The 13,766-nt window shown below is 40.4% G+C and overlaps 1 protein-coding gene across 1 annotated transcript; it reads right to left on the bottom strand.

Moving 5' to 3' along the window:
- Nucleotides 1-44: 44 nt before the first annotated feature.
- Nucleotides 45-13,142, bottom strand: LOC106605823 (protein YIPF3). The gene is made up of 9 exons (XM_014201789.2): nt 12,851-13,142; nt 8,910-9,119; nt 8,642-8,748; nt 8,508-8,553; nt 8,281-8,373; nt 6,806-6,937; nt 6,585-6,698; nt 3,362-3,485; nt 45-1,099 (listed from the first exon to the last, which is right to left on the bottom strand). The coding sequence occupies exons 1-9, from the start codon at nt 12,914-12,916 to the stop codon at nt 960-962; spliced, it is 1,032 nt and encodes a 343-aa protein (XP_014057264.1). The 5' UTR covers nt 12,917-13,142; the 3' UTR covers nt 45-959.
- Between the last annotated feature and the right edge of the window lie 624 nt (nt 13,143-13,766).

Raw genomic sequence — 13,766 nt, 5'->3', positions numbered from 1 at the left:
ACCTGGCTGTTTCTTTTCCCAGGGTCAGTGTTAAAAGACATGTCTTAGGTCGATAAAGTTTATTTCCATTGTATCTTTCTGTACAATAACTCTATAAATACATTTTCACATGTAAAATAAAAAAAGAGGTCACCTTGCATCTCACCCCAAAACAATGTTGTTAGGAAGTACAAATAATGCACAAAACAAATGACTGGATGAAACAAAAGCTGCTTAGAAGGAACAATATTCATAAGATAACACACTATTACATATCTCATATGACATGTCAACTGCATTTCTCTTAATTTTTTTCGGGTTAGGTTATTAAAATTACAGACAATGGATGTGCATTGTGTAAAACAAGAGATTAAACTCTGATTTACCCCATATCATACGCGATAATAATTCCTTCGAAAAACAATAGAAGGCACCGCACACTGCTTTAGAACCTTCCTCCTATTGAACGTCTAGAACGTTAAAACATCGACTGATGTTATCACCATAACCCGTGTAAAAAGCCTACAAGAGGTGAGAAAGTGTCCAGTTGGAGATGAATTAGTCTTAACATGAGTACAAATGCAAACAGCTGGGAATCTTACTGCACTCATGCTGCTTTAACAAATACAAGACCCCTATGAAAAGGTTGAGGCAATTTGCTATCATTTGAAAGGAGTTACAGCACCAACATGACATCTCACTCCATCATTTAGTTCTTTTGATTAGGTACAATATAAAACAACCAGGGTAAGCATGTCATTTCCCATGGAGAAGGAACGTTGTAAGAGTTGCTGTGAACTGATGGTGATGTGTTTACTGAGACAATGTTCATGTTTAATGATGAAGGTCACATGTCAACTATAACCAGCCACCATAAAGGTCTTTGACCTTCACTTCAGTCTGTATTACCTACACAACACCACCACTGTGGAATTCAGGCTCAGGAGCCTGTGGTATCATCTTCGATGTTGGACACACCGTCACTGTGACTGTAGTATAACACCAAGGGTCTTCACTGTGGCATTCACAGCATTCACAGCAGCGGTGGCCACCACAGGCAAATCTCTAGCCACTCTCTGGATAGGGGGCATGTTAGGGCCTTCCAATGTGTCCAGGATACCTTCAGACAACATTTTTTTTTAAACAAAATGTCAGATTCTTATTTCTTTAATCATACAGAAATTCAAGACCCAGTTTAAGAATATACCTTGGAGGGTCTTTGAATAGAAGCAATTAAAATGTGTTTAAAATTGGACCAATGGAGTCAACTCAATTACCTGAGTTCACGTTATTGGCTTTCGTTACTCTGAAGGACGTAAGTCCACTGCAATGAAATACTTTTGTAGATGACCTCATTATATTAGTCTCTCTCTCTCTCTCTCTCTCTCTCTCTCTCTCTCTCTCTCTCTCTCTATATATATATATATATATATATACAGTCAAACGTTTGGAAACACTTACTCATTCAAGGGTTTTTCTTTATTTTTACTATTTTCTACTTTGTCGAATAATAGTGAAGACATCAAAACTATGAAATAACACATATGGAATAATGTAGTAACTGTCATTTCTCTTTGCTTATTTGAGCTGTTCTTGCCATAATATGGACTTGAGTCTTTTAGGGCCATCTTCTGTATACAAACCCTACCTTGTCACAACACAACTGTCTCAAATGCATTAAGAAGAAAATAAATTTCACAAATGAACTTTTAATTTAATTGAAATGTATTCCAGGTGACTACCTCATGAAGATGGCTGAGAGAATGCCAAGTGTGTGCAAAGCTGTCATCAAGGAAAAGGGTGGCTAGTTTGAAGAATCTCAAATATAAAATATATTTGGATTTGTTTAACACTTTTTGGTTACTACATGATTTCATGTGTTATTTCATAGTTGTAATGTCTTCACTATTATTCTACAATGTAGAAAATAGTAAAAATAAAGAAAAACCCTTGAATGAGTAGGTGTGTCCAAACTTTTGACTGGTACTGTATATTACATATATAGCGAGAGATCGCTCGATCCTGGGTCACATACAATATGCAAAACAACAAAACTAAAGTGTCCTAATTGCACACAATTTGGGTAGTACAGTGCCTTCAAAAAGTATTCACACCCCATCACTTACTCAAAAAAATCACACCCATCTGCACACATTACCCCATTCTGACAAAGTGAAAATGTTTTTAGAAATGTTTGCATTTTTTTTTTTTTATCTCATTGACATAAGTATTCACACCCCTGAGTCAATACTTTGCAGCGATTACATCTGTGAGTCTTTCTGGGTAAGTCTCTAAGAGCTTTCCACACCTGGATTGTGCAACATTTGCCCATTATTATAAAAAAGATGATTCAATCTCTGTCAAAACTGTAACTCGGCCACTCAGGAACATTCTCTGTCTTCTTGGTAAGCAACTCCAGTGTAGATTTGGTCATTCCATTTCTTTTTTTATCCTGAAAAACTCCCCAGTCCTTAACAATTACAAGCATACCAATAACATGATGCAGCCACCACTATGCTATGGAGCGTGGTACTCAGTAACGTGTTGTATTGGATTTTCCCCAAACAGACTTTCTTTGCCACATTTTTTGCAGTATTACTTTAGTGCCTTGTTGCAAACCGGATGCATGTTTTGGAATATTTGTATTCTGTACAGGCTTCCTTCTTTTCACTCTGTCAATTAAGTTAGTATTGTAGAGTAACTACAATATTGTTGATCCATCCTCAAATCTCTCTTATAACAGCCATTAAACTGTGCTTTTAAGTCACCATCCAAAGTGTAATTAGTAACTTCACCATGCTCAAAGGGATATTCATTGTATGATTTTTTAAATTTTTACCTACCTACCAATAGGTGCCCTTCTTTGCAAGGCATTGGAAAACCTCCCTGGTCTTTGTGGTTGAATCTGGTTTTGAAATTCACTGCTCGACTGAGGGACATTATCGATAATTGTATGTGTGGGCTACAGAGATGAGGTAGTCATAAAAAAAAAAAATCTTAAACACTATTTATTATTGCACACAGAGTGAGTCCATGCAACTTATTAAGCACATTTTTACTCCTAAACTTATTTTGGCTTGCCTTAACAAAGGGGTTGAATACTTGACTCAAAACATTTCAGCTTTTCATTTTTAATGAATTTGTAAAAGAAACAACAAAAAGAAAAAACATCCACTTTGTCATTATGGGGTATTGTGTGTAGGGAAGTGACACCTCTACGCCTGAATCCATTAAGAGTCTCAAAGTAGGAGCGCTGATCTAGGATCATGTCCACTCTTTATTCATTATGATTTACAAAGTCAAAAAATGATCTCAGATCAGCACCCCTACTCTGAGATGCTTTATGAATACGGGCTCTGGTTTGCTTAGTGAGGAATCTTACCTTCAACAATCTTGTGATAAGCGAAGTGCAGGTAGAGCAGAAAGAGCATATGCAGAGCGCCCAGTGTTCCACAGAGGATGAGGCGTGGGGTCTGGCCCACGGTCCGTGAGATGAGAGCAGCCACCTGAGAGAGAACGAGAGCGAGGGATAATGTGAGCAAGTGGGACAGACTGACTATCACTGACATAGTGGGCACGTTCAAGCGGATACAGTTTTTGCAACGTTTGTTGCATTATGGGGATAAAAATTGTCCCGACTTGCACCTATATGTCGACTGCATGAAATGTACAAAAATCACGTGATCAAAGGTCATGAAGTTGACTGCAGTCTACTGCAAGTTTCTGCAGTTGCTCTTCGCCAACTTCCTCCTGCAGCCATCACCTGCATTGTAGAAGGCTCTATTGTCAACCAGTCATTACGGTGTTTTTGTTTGACCCATGCAAACTTGACCAAAGACATGACTGAAAAAGGAACCAACTTTGCCACGATTCATGTAAGCCTATACAGTGGTTATACAGTGCCTTCAGAAAATATTCACACCTCTTGACTCATTTTGTTGTGTTACAGCCTGAATATAAAATTTAGATTTTTTTTTTCACTGGCCTCCAAATAATACCCCATAATGTCAAAGTGGAATTATCTTTTTCAAAACGTTTCCAAATTAATAAAAATGAAAAGCTGAAATGTCTTCAGTCAATAACGTGCTTAACAAGTCACATAATAAGTTGCATGGACACATCGTGTTTAACACGATTTTTGAAAGTCTACCTCAGCTCTGTACCCTACACATACAATTATCTGTAAGGTCCCTCAGTCGAGCATTGAATTTCAAACACAGATTCAAACACAAAGACCAGGGGGGTTTTCCAATGCCTTGCAAAGAAGGGCACCTATTGGTAGATGGGTAAAAAAAAAAAGCAGACACTGAATATACCTTTAAGCATGGTGAAGTTATTAATTACACTTCGGATGGTGTATCAATACACCCAGTCACTACAAAAATAATGGCGTCCTTCCTAACTCAGTTGCCGAAGAGGAAGGAAACCGCTCAAGGATTTCACCATGTGACCAATGGTGACTTTAAAACCATTACAAAGTTTAATGGCTGTGATAGGAGAAAACTGAGGATGAATCAAAAACATTGTAGGTACTCCACAATACTAACCTAATAGGCAGAGTGAAAAGAAGGAAACATGTACAGAACCTGTTTGCATCAAGGCACTAAAGTAATACTCAAAAGAATGTGGCAAACAATTAACTTTTTGTCCTGAGTAAAAAGTGTTATGTAAGGGGCAAATCCAATACAACACATTACCGAGTACCACTCTCCATATTTTCTAGCATAGTTGTGGCTGCATCATGTTATGGGTATGATTGTAATTGTTAAGGACTGGGGAGTTAAAGATAAAACAAAATAATGGAAAGCCTGGTTCAGTCTAATTTCCACCAGACACTGAGAGATGAATTCACCTTTCAGCAGGACAATAACCTAAAACACAAGGCCAAATATACACTGGAGTTGCTTACCAAGGAGGTGAATGTTCCTGAGTGGCCGAGTCACCGTTTTGCCTTAAATCTACTTAAAAATCTATGGCAAGACCAGAAAATGGTTGTCTAGTCATGATCAACAACAAATTTGACAGAGCTTGAATCATTTTGAAAATAATAATGGACAAATGTTGCACAATCCAGGTGTGGAAAGAACTTAGAGACTTACCCTGAGACTCACAGCTGTAATCGCTGCCAAAGGTGCTTCTAGGTATTGACTCATGGGTGTGAATGCTAGGACCGTCTCCTAAAGTTGATTCAGTTGCGGCATCGGGGCATCACCAGTACAGAGCTTGCTCAGGAATGGCAGCAGGCAGGTGTGAGTGCATCTGTACGCACAGTGAGGTGAAGACTTTTGGTGTCAAGAAGGGCAGCAAAGAAGCCACTTCTCTCCAGAAAAAACATCAGGGACAGACTGATATTCTGCAAAAGGTACAGGGATTGGACTGCTGAGGACTGGGGTAAAGTCATTTTCTCTGATGAATCCCCTTTCCGATTGTTTGGGGCATCCGGAAAAAAGCTTGTCCAGAGAAGACAAAGTGAGCGCTACCATCAGTCCTGTGTCATGCCAACAGTTAAGCATCCTGAGACCATTCATGTGTGGGGTTGCTTCTCAGCCAAGGGAGTGGGCTCACTCACAATTTTGCCTAAGAACACAGCCATGAATAAAGAATGGTACCAACACATCCTCCGAGAGCAACTTCTCCCAACCATCCAGGAACAGTTTGGTGACGAAAAATGCTATTTCCAGCATGATGGAGGACCTTGCCATAAGGCAAAAGTGATAACTAACTGGCTCGGGGAACAAAACATCGATATTTTGGGTCCATAGCCAGGAAACTCCCCAGACCTTAATCCCATTGAGAACTTGTGGTCAATCCTCAAGAGGCGGGTGGACAAACAAAACCCCACAAATTCTGACAAACTCCAAGCATTGATTATGCAAGAATGGGCTGCCATCAGTCAGGATGTGGCCCAGAAGTTAATTGACAGCATGCCAGGGCGGATTGCACAGGTCTTGAAAAAGAAGGGTCAACACTGCAAATATTGACTCTTTGCATCAACTTCATGTAATTGTCATTAAAAGCCTTTGACACTTATGAAATGCTTGTAATTATACTTCAGTATTCCATAGTAACATCTGACAAAAATATCTAAAGACACTGAAGCAGCAAACTTTGTGGAAATGTATATTTGTGTCATTCTCAAAACTTTTGGCAACGACTGTAGTAGATGGGTGAGACAAAAATATATTTAATTCATTTTGAATTCAGGCTGTAACAAAACAAAATTTGGAATAAGTCAAGGGGTATAAATACTTTCTGAATGTGTTATTTGAGGCTCTCTCCCACTAATTGATTGTATAACGTGCACACATGATTTCAGTTTGTAGGTGTAATATGGGGGTTGGAGACATGTTTATTTCAACATTATAAAGAAAAACCTTTCTAACCAATGGCAACACTGCCATGTTGATCTGAGCCTTGCTGTTGGAAAACCACAATAGTGTCCGTCTTTCAGCTGTCGCGGTTGCACCTCCCCCGACATCGCTCCTAGACTTTTGTCTAGTTGGTTGCTTTAGCCTGACCACTCAAACATTCCCAGTGTGAACGTCAGCAAGTGTCTAAGTGTCAAGGGGCTCATGGGACTTTTAGTAATTAACCTGCTTATTTACCATCCGCAGTGTGGAGAGCCCTCCTACGACCAGCCACAGGATGTAGAACAGGGAGTGGAAGTGGACGTTGTAGGTGACGAAGAGAACCACGCAGTGTCCAAAAAGACCATAACCCTGTTGGGGTCACATAGTAGAACAGACAGTGAGATTTCACACTGCATTTCTAACAGACTGATTACACAGGGATGCTGTGAGGGGAGTGATGGTCATTGTTGACTCACCAGCAGAGACAGCGTCTGGAGCATGGTGATCTGGGCGTTGCACAGATATGCCAGGAAGTATATGAAGGAGGAAACTCCCAGCCAGTAACCAAAGCATGTCCCTATGGCTGTGCCCATCAGAGTACCCTCTCTCTGTCCAGGGAGGAAGAACAATGTATTAGACCTAATCAAGGTCAGATAGACATCATACAGTGCCTTCAGAAAGTATTCATACCCCTTGACTTATTCCACATTTTGTTGTTACAGCCTTTATTCAAAATTCATTAAATATGTTTTTTCCTCACCCATCTACACACAATTTGAATTGCTTTGCCACATGTTTTGCTGTATTACTTTAGTGCCTTGTTGCAAACAGGATGCATGTTGTAAATTATTTTTATTCTGTACAGGCTTCCTTCTTTTCACTCTGTCAATTCGGTTGGTATTGTGGAGTAGCTACAATGCTGTTGATCCATCCTCAGTTCTTTTATCAGTCATTAAACTCTGTTTTAAAGTCAACATTGGCCTCATTGTGAAATCCCTGAGAGGTTTCCTTCCTCTCCGGGCAACTGAGTGACTGGGTGTATTGCTACACCATCCAAAGTGTAATTCATAATTTCACCATGCTCAAAGGGATATTCAATGTCATCTTTTTTATTTTTAACCATCTACCAATAGGTGCCCCACTTCTTTGCAAGGCATTGGAAAACCTCCCTGGTCTTTGTGGTTGAATCTGTGTTTGAAATACACTGCTCGACTGAGGGATCATACAGATCAATTTACGTGTAGGGTACAGAGATGAGGTAGTCATTAACAAATCATTTTATTGCCCATAGTGAGTCCATGCAACTTATGTCACTTGTTAAGCACATTTTTACTCCCTAACTTATTTAGGCTTGCCATAACAAAGGGGTTGAATACTTATTCACTCAAAACATTTCAGCTTTTCATTTGTAATAACTTTGTAAAAAAAAATAATATCTAAAAACATTATTCTATTTTTATGACATGGGGTATTGTGTGTAGTCAGTGACACAATCTTAATTGAACCAATTTTAAATTCAGGCTATAACACAACAAAATGTGGATTAAGTCAAGGAGTGTGAATATTCTCAGAAGGCACCATTCGATGGAGATCTACGGACAGTTCCTTCGACTTAGTTTCTTCTCTGACGTGCACTGTCAACTGTGGGACCTTATATAGACAGGTGTGTTTCCTTTCTAAATCCTGTCCAAACATTTGAATTGGCCACAGGTGGCCTCCAATCAAGTTGTATCGCCGGCTCAATGATGATCAAAGGAAATTGGATGCACCTGAGCTCAATTTGGAGTGTCATAGCATATAAGCATTTAACCACATGAGTGCTACATGAGAAGTAATTTATATTTTTGAGCAGCAAAAGCTGAACAGATGGCTTTTCGTTTCATAATGTCAAAAGGGTTTTGCATGCATTTAACATGCATTTACGAAGCCGGTATAAATTGGGCTCTCTTACAATAACTGTTCCTGATGTCTTCATTCCATGCAGGAGGATGGCCACCAGCGTGAACACCAGCATCATGGGCCCATAGAGTTCCCCAGCAATCTTCTAGAGTTGGAAAATAGGAGCAGTGAAAACATTTAATATTTCCTTTTAATTGGCCAGGTAAGCGCTGAAAGCCTCTAGATTTAAATCTCCTCTCGGCCAGTGAAAATAGTATGGGAAAAGAAAATGCCACTCACCTGTGGAAAATGTATCATGCGGATGGGTATCATTGATTCAATCAACCTAGGGTAGAAAAGAGTAAATGTCAGAAATCTTCTAAAATGTGACTCCGCAAGACTATTTTACAAGTACATTTGTGACCGACTCTCACCTGTTCCTAACTTGCATAGGCTCTACATCAAAGTACGGCCGGAGAATATCTATGTTGGCATATAGGTTGAAAGCTTTGGAAGCCTGACGCTTTCCTGCTTGCCACACCTAAGAGGGGGGGAGGGGACTGCAACATTAACCAGACAAGGCTACTGAGATGTAACTTATAATATTGGGTTATGGCAAAGCCCATGTTCATGACAAATGTAATGTGGTGTGTGTGACAGGCTGTTGCCCATCATAAGCATCACAAAGTATTCTCATCTCACCTCATCTGCCACCTGTCTCCCCAGCTGGCCCTTGATACCCTTCATGCCCAGAAACTCGCCATCCTCTCCAGTCTCCTCTTCAGTTGCTTCCGCCTCCTCTGCCACCTCTTCCTCCTCCTTCATGCGCTGGTGCATCTCCCCCATGTCCTCAAAGCTGGAGCCTGATGTGTCATCCATGTTCTCCATGTCAATCACTGCTGACCCAGTGCCCTGTTAAGATAGCTTATTACATATAACTACTGTACATCCATGTATGTGAAATGATGTTTGACAAGCAAATTGTCAATGTTTCCTTTGACACAGTCAGTCACCACGTGAAAGGAATAAGGAAGAAACAAAAAGAAGGCTCCTTCCAGTTTATGGTTAGCTAACTAGCTACCCCCTCATAGACGATAACTGTAGTATCTTCTGACCGGAGGAGGTTTGTTAAGAGCCCGGACGTTTGAGCTAAACATTAACACGCATCGCTTGCGGTACGGTTTTGGAAACATATCAGCAAGAAATCATGAAAAAAATGTTTTAAAAGGTTAAATTACTACACGCCTTTATAGGGTTAGGGTTTCCACACGGCCATATTTCCATGTTTCAGTGCTTGTTTTACGAAAACAGACAGAAGACAGAGTACTACATGTGCCTCTGAACACTGTAACGTTAAATGGAAGACCGATGCTAAAATACTGTCGGCTGAAACTGTTAAAACCGGATAAGTGTAAATTAAGTGTGTTTTTGATTTGTGAAATTATTTTGATGTGAGAGGAATTTGTTTGTTTCTAGAACAGTACCGCAATTACCCCTCCTGTTGTGTTCGTTTCATGTTAATTAATTCTGTGTCCCCTGTCTAAAATAACTGCCCCATTATAGCAGGTTATAAATCCATAATAATACATATTATCAACTTAAGTTCTTGTGAACATTACAAGTTTTGAACTTCTATTTGCTATTTATGGCCTGTAGGCATTGACCTGAGCTCATACAACTCATTTATTTTTTTTAAAAGGATAATGTATGGATTATTTTGACTATAACAAAGACTCAGATGAAACATATTGTGCTATTTATCACAGACTACTTTGTGTCAAAGATTAACAAGGACATTTGTTTTGAAACCATTTCAAATGTTTAAATAGTAGGCACAAAATAACATCTGTTGTGTTCCTGGTCAAAACTGACCGGTAAGATTTTATTAGTAAAGAAAGGACATGAAAACTTTACCATATTACAAAATTAATGTCTGAACACATTAAAGAACAGTAACAATAACAGTATTACTAACAATCAATGGTGGTTACATTGTGTGTGTTCTCATGTACATGTTGGCCAATACGTGGAGGTTGCTGCATGTGCATTGCAAATATATGCACTGCATTTATGGCACATAACGCTCGTTTTGACATCTCTTGGTGCACACAGATTGCACCTTTTCCTTTTGTCTCTTCTGTAACCTGCAAATGCACAACAATCAGTAAATAAAATGAGTACATACAAGTGATACTTCATGTCTTGCATAGTAACATGTGAAAAATTGCATCAAAGCGTCGTTCTAGTCGATCACATCTAAAACATATTTACATATTCAAATGAATAGAATTGACTCCATATTGTTCACAAATTCAATGAGCATTTCACCAAACAACATTTCAGTTTTAATGGTGCAGATAAAACAATCTGGTAATAGAAAAATAAAGTACATAAGATAAAAAGTAACATACCTTATCAAGGTTGTCAACTCCCCCTTTGTTCCTGTTGTAATCCAGGACAGCGTTGTACTTCCTGTCCTCCCTGGTACTCACAGCGGCATCCCAACGCAGAGTTGTCATCAGGAGCACATTCTTATTTTTCTTTGGGCAGTAGGACACAGCAGTGTGTGCATCGGTGAAGGCAAACTTAGAGGGAAAAACGATCCCTGTCCTTGGTAGTGAGTGAGGCAAGAGGCAAATGAGGCTTGTTCCCTCTGACCGTCCCCCACCATGGTCATTTTTATTGGGAGCAGCTCTTGACCAAGAGCATGAGGTGAAGAAATTGTCACGTGTTATGTTGTTCCCCTGGAGACCTGCAGTCATTTCCAGGACCACCCGCTTCCCCTGGTTCCTTTCGGGAACACAGTCAGCAGGTTTCCCGATGTAAAACCTGCATGTTCCAGGCATAACTTGTCCTAGCATCACATGCTGCCCATATCTTTATTCCATATTTAGACGGTTTCCTTAGCATGTACTGTTTGAATGGGCAGCGTCCCCTAAAAGCGACCAGACACTCATCCACTGTGATGTCTGGACTTGGGTTATAGATGAGTGGCAGGCGCTCCACCCACTTGTGCCAAACCTCTGATAGTTGGCAGCTTGTCTTGTTGACAGCGGCCTGGTCTTGTATCACGGTTGTCAAAGCGAATAATAATAATAATAATAATAATAATAATTGCCCGACCAGTCTCTGCATCCCATAAACTGGCAGTAGGTTCGTTTCTGGATCTGTACACAATCAGGAGATCCACGTCTGCAGGACGTCTGTCCGCTCCACCTCCTTCCAGTTGTCTTTATAAACACATCTCCCCTCCTAGTTGGTCATGTTTATCACTATAGTTTTGATTGACTCTGTCAGGAACAGTTCGAAGCAGGATTTTATGTCATCAACCCGGGATATGGCGTATCTCGTTGGCCCTGGGGTCATCATGATAACATTTTCAGCCGACAGCCGACCTCTCCTCTCAGATGGGGATGAAGACCAGGATAAATTCCCATGCTTTGACCGGAATGTAACAACAACCTCAGCAGGGCCCTCTTCCTCATCACTGGATTGTTCCACATCGGTTGTCTCTTGGTCTGGATCCTATTCTGTGTTGTCTTCAACTTCTGACATTTCCTCCTCTAATGCATCTTCACTGTCAGTTTCCTGGCCTCTCTCCTCCTCACCAGCGTCATGATCAAAGATATGATCAAGAGCCTCACATACAGTATATCGTTTGGTCATTGTGCTGCCACAGAATGAATTGTGAGCAAGGCCTCAAAAAAGCTTTATATACCAGAGCTGCAAGAAAAGTTGTATATGTTATTGAAACAATGTTGTGATTGTTTGTGAGAATGCCAACAGGTGTGGTTCCCATGGGGGAAAGATTCTATTGGGGAAAGGTTCCCGTGGGTGTTGCCATGGAAAACAAGAAGGGGAGTGAGTTGTGTGTGCTCAAACACACATGCATGTGGGGGTCTGGGAGAGGAAGTGTGTCCATTGATGAATGGGCAGGTGCCTGAACTCAATTTTACACACTAATTGTAGTCTCAACCATTCATTTCTAATGACCGGTCATTTTTGACTGGGAACACCACAGGTGTACAAAAGTTAAATACGACACACAAAATTTTATGAAAATCATCAAAATGTATTTTGTGTGTTCAGATGCCCTATGTGGACAAAGTCATGGAACCTTATGACAATCAGATTAAATGGGCAGATAGCCTAGTGGTTAGAGCGTTGGGCCAGTAACCTAAAGTTTGCTGGATCGAATCCCCGATCTAGCAGGTAAAAATCTGTCGTTCTGCCACTGAACAAGGTAGTTAACCCACTGTTCCTAGGCCGTCATTGTAAATAGGAATTTGTTCTTAACTGACTTGCCAAGGTAAACACAAATAATAAAACTACATTTTTCAGAGACAATTTAAATCGGTCCAATTCGACCGGAACACAACAGGAGGGTTAAGAATTATTCACGTTTAGATGAGTCAATTCGCCTTAAACAGAAGGACTAAGGAGGTTAATTTAGCTAGGGCATTATTGGGCTAGTTATCTACCACAACAGTTGGGACAAGTGCCCATTTTCAGTAGGATGATATGTACTGCAGAGTAAAATATCGTTTGGCAACACTCCGATGTACAGTGATCTAATGAAATAAGTCGATACATATTAAGCATTTTCTTGGATAGCTATAGCTAGCATAGTAACGTTAAGTTACCTGGATAATGTTGTCATCAAAACCGCCCCATGGTTCCGTGTTTTTGTTTCCATCAGACGAAGCCATCTTTTAGAGCAAGTGAACGTGTTCTTGATTTCTTGTAAAAAAATAAATAAACTGCACTTTCAATCTCACATACAACCAACGAATTGTTAATTATAGCATCAGAGGTGCTTTAAAGATAAACGTTTGTTCCCAAAATGCATTAAGTTGCCTTGTAATATTCCACGCACAACAACACGTCGTGCGTACTACGTGGACACTTCTCCTTTGTGTGAATTTCCGACAGACTAGATGCTTTTTGGCGTATTGCTGCCCTTCACAGCCCGGAGTGTGCATTACACATTGTCACAAAACAAAAAAAGGGGGGGGAATTGCACCACCCATAACCCTGCAACTATAACACCAAAACACGCCCCTTATTCCACTACTTCGCCAAGAAACCGACCTTGGTAAAACACAAACTATTCAGGTCACTCAGTCCTGGCCTACTACTTACTGGTATCCTCTCATTATAGCTTACCATGCTCTACTTCCCTCACCGCCTCAGCAAATGACACTCTGCACTGCTCGAACCTGGGCAACCTCAACCTCTCACTCGCACAGGACATTTCTGATCCCCAGCAACATTGGCTCCCCCACAACTGAAACTGACTACTTTTTCTTCAAACTACACACTCCTTTGTCTCACCTCGGAATCTTCAACCTACACACTGCTGCTACATGACCATAATCTTGGCACCTGAAACATCAAAATGGATTCGGAACAAACGCTATCACAGGATAGCTCATATATCCTAGCATGACCTTATCAGGCAAACACTCAATATCAAAACTCAAAAGGATAGACAGGGTCTCCTCAGTCTCGTGCTCACCACCAGGTCTGCGTTTCACCAAACGGCATGCATCACAGACA

This window comes from Salmo salar, chromosome ssa01 (genome assembly GCF_905237065.1).
Source record: "Salmo salar chromosome ssa01, Ssal_v3.1, whole genome shotgun sequence".
NCBI lineage: Eukaryota > Metazoa > Chordata > Actinopteri > Salmoniformes > Salmonidae > Salmo > Salmo salar.
Note: the sequence above shows the minus strand (reverse complement) of the source record. Positions and strands in the feature narration are given on the sequence as shown.

What these genes read in the sequence shown, in the direction of transcription:
- LOC106605823 (XM_014201789.2), bottom strand. Translation starts at nt 12,916, where the DNA reads ATGGCTTCGTCTGATGGAAACAAAAACACGGAACCATGGGGCGGTTTT. An exon ending in CCTATGCAAGTTAGGAACAG is followed by an intron (nt 8,554 to 8,641) that starts GTGAGAGTCGGT and finishes TTTCTACCCTAG; the next exon opens with GTTGATTGAATCAATGATAC. An exon ending in AGACATCAGGAACAGTTATT is followed by an intron (nt 6,938 to 8,280) that starts GTAAGAGAGCCC and finishes CTCCCTGGACAG; the next exon opens with AGAGAGGGTACTCTGATGGG.